The sequence below is a fragment of the Henckelia pumila genome, chromosome 4 (genome assembly GCF_033568475.1).
Source record: "Henckelia pumila isolate YLH828 chromosome 4, ASM3356847v2, whole genome shotgun sequence".
Taxonomy (NCBI): domain Eukaryota; kingdom Viridiplantae; phylum Streptophyta; class Magnoliopsida; order Lamiales; family Gesneriaceae; genus Henckelia; species Henckelia pumila.
Genome location: NC_133123.1, coordinates 152,812,462 through 152,818,994, shown reverse-complemented (window position 1 = coordinate 152,818,994; position 6,533 = coordinate 152,812,462). Strand labels below are relative to the sequence as shown.

Sequence of the window (6,533 nt, the reverse complement as noted above, 5' to 3'; positions counted from 1 at the left end):
CTCTGTGAAATTTTAATAGGCATCTTAAACCCCGATCTTTTAAAAAATTAGCACACTCACCCTTCAGATGAGTGATTGTTGCACACACGCCCCTTATGCGACTGGACAAAGATTTTGATAATTTTTTTGCACCAAATACTCCTGTGAAATATTAAAAATGCATATTTAACCCATGTGAAATTAATTTTTAAATCTATTCAACCCATAATACATAATTTTTAATAAAATCCAAATATAAATATTTAGCAAACATTTTTTGTTTTATTATTTTTTATTTTTTATTTTAAATGTATTATCATTAATGAATTATTTTCTAAAAAATATTATTATTTTATCTTATTATCATTATTTTATTAAACTCACTTCGTATTTCCAACTTTTCCATTAAAAATGCATTCATAAACAAGTATTTAAATAATTTCAAGTACCAAAATATTGAACTAAACTGATAAGTTCAAACATATTGTTTTTAGATTTAGGACTATATTTTATTGAACCAAAATTTAAATTTTTCGAGAATATGCATTGCACAATTTGTAATAAATAATAAAAAATAACAAGATTATATAATTCTAAATCGAAAAAGTAACATTCATGAACTTATCATTTGGTTCAATATTTTGGTATTTTTAAATATTTAAATCCTTATTTATGAATCATGTTTAATGGAGAAGTTGAAAACACGAATTGATTTGTTAAAATAATGATAACGAGAGAAAGTAATAATTTTTTTAGAAATAAATTAATTAAAAATTATAAATTTAAAATAAAAGTTAAATTAAAAAAATTAAAAATGTTTGGTACTTATCATGCACTTATCATTTTGTTTTAATATTTTGGTACTTTTAGGTATTTAAATATCGTTTATGAATGCATTTTTAATGGAAAAATTCGAAACAATAAGAAAGTTTAATTAAATAATGATAATAAGATAAAATAATAATATATTTTTTAAAAATTATATAATCATAATAAATTTAAATTAAAAATAAAATTAATAAAACGAAAAATGTTTGCTAAATATTTTATAATTAGATTTTAATAAAAATTTTGTATTATGAGTTGAATATATTTAAAAATTATTTTTGCAAAGGTCAAATATGCATTTTTAATATTTCACAGGGGTATTTGGTGCAAAAAAAATATCAAAATCTTTGCCCAACCGCATGAGCGGCGCGTGCGCAACAATCACTCATTTGAAGGGGCGAATGTGCTAATTTTTTAAATGGTCAGAGTTGAAGATGCTTACTAAAATTTCATAGGTGAGAAGTGTGCATTTTTAATATTTCACAGGGATGTTTGGTGCAAATATCTCGTTTATATATATAAACAAGTTTATATATATAAACAAAAAGTGAATGAAATTTGAAACTCGATTGTGTATTTATCCTTTTTATTCAGAGTCAGAGTCAAATGTCACACATAACTCGTTCATATCCGACCTTTCAACAAACACTTGCAAAATTGTGGGAAAGGTTAAATTAGGGTTTTTCTGGGTTTCTAATGTTGAGGGACCACCATGGCTGATTCATCATCAACCTCCGAAAACCCCCCAATTGAGAAACCAGGGTTAGGGGTTTTGATCCCTGATACGGAATCGTCGGATCCGGTTGCCTCCCATTCCATGGATGTTGAGATTAAGCCTGCCGAGTCGCCAAAAATTGCCCCTGATGGAGACAATGATCCACCAACGGAGGGCATGGTGGAGGTGGCAGACGATGCTGATAGCGACGAGGAGGAGGCGCAGTTGCTTGATGCCATTGAAAGGCAGGTGCGTCAGCTGACGATTGAGCAGGCCGAAATCGAGGCGGGCCTTGAGCAATCGCAAAACGTTGGAGGCTGGGAAGATAATGACTGGAAAATAGAGGAGAGGGATTATGTTCACGAAGAAAAGGATGGACAAGAGAAGGAGATATCAGGGGACGAAAATGAGCACGAAGAGGGTTATGAGGAGAATGCTGATGTGCCTGTACCGGGAGGGAGTGCGTTGATGGGCACGAGATATAATAATCTCAGTGGTGGTCGGAGGAAGGTTACCTATCCGCTTAGACCTGACGCTGAGGATTGTGCGTATTACATGAAATACCTGTCCTGTAAGTTTGGATCGAACTGCAAGTTTAATCACCCTCCGAGGAGAAGGAATCAGGTCAGTTTTCTTACAGAATGTCCGTAATTGTGTGCGCAAGCCATGAAATATGGGATCTTGGAGTTGTTTTTATCAGATTGTTGCTTATTGTCGGTGCATTTTTTAAGAGTTTTGAGTCACTGGAATCTACTTGGAAGCACTTATTTCTAGGGAATGACATATGATGGCACAGTTGTTCAGAAGAACTCGATCTTTGTAGAATATTGTTTTATGGGATGAATACGTTCATCGTACTTTGCATCTGTAGTGTTGTTCTTATTTGGGTTGTATATAAATAGCTGGTGAATGGCAGACCAATAACAATGTTTCCTTCAGCTATGAAAGTGATGGCATGATCCTCTTTGATTATGATTATAATGTTTATCTTACTTACCCTTTTGTCTCATGATATCGGGCATAGACACATAGCTGGTTATGCTTTTGAGTTCTGAGATGGTTGAAGTTTTATTAGTCATTTGTGAACTTGGCCAATCTTATGGAGGAAATCATACTGTGAATATTTTAGGTACCTGTAAATTTGTAATGATATGCATTCTGCAGTAGCCTGTGCCTTTTCTTTCTGTTGAAATTTCTTTATATTCAGCGTTTATTGTTTTTGTCTGGCTCAAATCCTTCGAAGTACTAGATAGCATTACTTTCACAAGGTTTTTTTTAAATGAATTTGATAACGCAGGGCATTAAAGAGAGAGTGAAAACTAGGGAAGAAAATTCCGAGAGGGAAGGACAAATGGAATGCAAGGTTTATCATCATGGATATATTTTTTTCCTGATCATTGAGCGATCACATTTCTTCAAAGTTACTCCTGCTTGTCCGCGGCAAAAGCTTACTTGAATTCTTTGCAGTATTACCTGTCTGAAGGAGGATGCAAATATGGAAAAGATTGCAAATATGTTCATGGAAGAGACCGAACCTCCATGTCCCATACTCAGGAGCTAAACTTTTTAGGCCTGCCGATTCGACTGGTATAGCTCTCTCGCACTCATAATTTGAAAATGATGTTTTTCTAATGAATTTGCTGATCATTTTTCCTCCTATCTGGGCTTTGGGTTGATTTAGATTTTTAAATGTTCTTCATTGATGTTGAAATAAACTAGTTAGTTTTGATGGCTAAAGCATTTCCCCCCGATACTTAGAAATGGGAACGGAAGAATTTTAGCGATGTATTTTCATGGAATTGGACAAATGGTACAGATAATCCACCTATTAAAATAGCACTTAGTTTGATCTTATATAAGTGACAATTCAATATTTTGTATCTTTGGCGTGTCCAAAATAATAATAGTTTTTTTTTCATGCAGGGAGAAAAGGAGTGTCCATACTACTTGCGCACTGGGTCCTGTAAATATGGGTCCAATTGCAGGTTTCATCATCCAGAACCTACAGCTGTGACAGTAGGTGACTCACCTTCCGGATTTAGCAATGGTGGATCTCTTCCATCACAGCATATTTCCACATCTTCTGTCTCCTCATGGTCGTCTCCAAGGACCTACAATGAGGCCTCTCCATTTCTACCTTATCCTACAACCCACCATGGTGCCCCTACTCCAAATTCCGAATGGAATGGGTATCAGGTAATGTATTACCTTGTGAGTATTCACATATTTGTATGGACCATTATTTTCTTTGTACTTCTTTTGTTGTAATTTAGGTTTATTCTTCATGTAAAAGATGTTTTAGAGATCAATCAAAATTTCACTTTGTGTAATTATGTTTTTTTTCTAGGTATGGTATTTGAATTCTCAATCTAGCTTTCTTTTGGATAGTTGGTGTTAATGGATAGCTTTTTTCTGTCTCTATCTTGGAATGATTTTTAAAATTGGTTTCTATATTAATATATCATATTTTCTTAATAAAAAATATTGCAGTACTTTTCTCAAACATTGAAAAATATACACAATATTATGGATGTCAGCTGTCCTTTACTTTTTATGCACCTACAGAAGCATTTGCTCAGATCTGAATTATTAACAGATCCCAAATTAATCATATCTTGTTTTGATTTAAACGGACATGTGGTCGGGGATAATATATTTTCCTTAGTATTTCTGTTTTGGAGTGCTCGGAGGGGATGCCGGTTTTTTGTTTTTGTTTTTAATATTTACTAAAGGTCCTTTGTATGAATATAAAGGAGGAAGACAAGGAATTATAGCACCACCAATTGCTGTTAATATATGTCCAATTCTATTCATTTTTTTGGTCTGGTGGTAAGCATAGATGAATCCAGAATCTTTAAATCTCCTGGGATATTTTAAATTTCTAGTCTATAGTTTGATCGAGTAATTTGTATCATTGAGTAATCTTTCTGTACTTCTGGAGTATTATCGATGAAGATTTGGTTTAATATTTACCATTGATGGTTCTGTTTAATACAGCTTTGAGGCTTTAACTAATCAAGCTCATCAGCTCATCGACTCCAAAGAATGAAATGAGTTCTGGCATGAGTTGGAACTTGTTTTAAAAGCCTCAAGTTTTTTTAACTTTCGTTGCTTAGCTCCTTAAATGGTTTAGTTTGATGGTACATGCAAAAGCTAAAATGATTCGTCGGTGTGCCACATCTCGAGGGCTCTCTATTATATCTTTTCATGTATAGAAACTTGCCAAAGATTACACTTAGCGCTGCTTGCCACTTTCAGACGAATTCTTAGTCAAAGCAAAACATTCACCTTTTTTTTTCTGCATATATTGTCATAAACGATGTTGCTTGACTAACTACGAATTGTTGTGCTATGTTACTCCAATATGGTAGTTGTATGATGCAGATCAATCATCATTCAAAAGATGACATTTTGATGTGTATAATGCTTGCTATTCCGGTTCATATCGACTCTGTTTTCCAGGCTAACTAGCTAGCTTATATATTAAAAAAAATGGTATCAAAATCGATTGTGTCACTATGAGACTGATGCTCATTGTTTCTTATCCGATCCGTTTTTTTTGTTTTGAATTATTTGAGGCTGCTGCCTACCCAACATCTGAGAGGAGCCTACCTACACCTCCAGCTTTTGTCATAAACAATCTGCCGACTGAGATGAACTTCCCCATGCAACGACAACATGATTTCATAGTGGATGAATATCCTGAACGTCCTGGTGAACCTGAATGTAGTTACTTCTTGAAAACTGGAGATTGCAAATACAAGTCTAGTTGCAAGTATCACCACCCGAAGAATCGTGCATCAAAAGCAAAGGCAACTCCATACGTTCTCAATGATAAAGGCCTGCCCCTTAGACCTGTAAGTTTGCATTGTTACAGTTTATCATGTGCCTGCTGTTTTTAAAGTGTTCGCGAAGTTTTTATGTTTGAATAAAATTATTGATGAGATAATGTGTCGAATGTTTTATAACAATATTCTCAATAATGCAGGATCAGCCCATATGTACGCACTATCATCGCTATGGCATCTGTAAGTACGGACCGGCTTGTAGATATGATCATCCATTGAACCCTGGAATGTTTCCGCCTCCTTTTGATCAGAAACCTTTTAGTGACTTAAGAAACGTTGATGGAGCTGGAAAGTTTAGGCAAGGAAATGAAAGCAGATCTTGAACGTAGCTACCTAATATTAGCACAAGAGATGTTCTGAAGTTTTCTGGTACAGTGACGAGGATTTAAACTTCTTCTGAACTTTGTTATGGATCTGAACTAAAACTTTTTGACTTAGACGTGATATTTATTTTAGTTTTGTGTTAATGAAAGCGCAAGCGGGTATTGAGGGATTCTTTGGCTGTTCTTTTCCTTCTATGTTTTATCTACAATTTCAAGTTGACACCCATTTCCCATCCTCTTGCCAATGTGCCGTAAAACTCCCTGGTAAGGAGCAAATGTGATGTATCTTTTAAATCTATGTTATACTGGGTGAAATATACTCGGGTATATTAGATTGTCTAAAACGTTGTACGTACAAGTGCTGCATAAAATTTACTTGTGATAAATTGATAATCTAGTAATCATAATTATGTTAAAAAGGGATTTAGTTCAAACTGCGTTTTAAGGGTATATTACCCTCGTGGTAAACCCTATGGTGACCATTATTTCAAGGAGAAAATTGATTTGAGGTATAAAATGGATTCTTGCATATTTTGGACAAGGATGGCTGCTTGAACTGTGTTAACCCTAAAGGAAGGAATGTTCTTAAGCATTTGCGGAAGATGACATGTTAGCCGAGGCATTATTCTAAGAGTGCATATTTTGTTTAGTAGACTTCACACGTGATAAGAAATATTCAATTTTAATGCATCATTGAGGTATTACCTTTAGAAGAAGGTGAAGTTTCCCTCCTGCATTTATATACATGTGTGTGTACTGTGTAGTATCATTTATGATCTTTATTAACACTGTAAATAGCTAAAACTATTGTGGCCCGTTTTGTGTACACAATCGGTGTAA

The 6,533-nt window shown here is 34.2% G+C and overlaps 1 protein-coding gene across 1 annotated transcript; it reads left to right on the top strand.

Annotated features, from left to right (window-relative positions):
- Positions 1-1,411: 1,411 nt before the first annotated feature.
- On the top strand, positions 1,412-5,865 carry LOC140861275 (zinc finger CCCH domain-containing protein 67). The gene is made up of 6 exons (XM_073264286.1): positions 1,412-2,146; positions 2,820-2,885; positions 2,990-3,109; positions 3,446-3,718; positions 5,101-5,379; positions 5,511-5,865. The coding sequence occupies exons 1-6, from the start codon at positions 1,520-1,522 to the stop codon at positions 5,691-5,693; spliced, it is 1,548 nt and encodes a 515-aa protein (XP_073120387.1). The 5' UTR covers positions 1,412-1,519; the 3' UTR covers positions 5,694-5,865.
- The last annotated feature ends 668 nt before the right edge of the window (positions 5,866-6,533 follow it).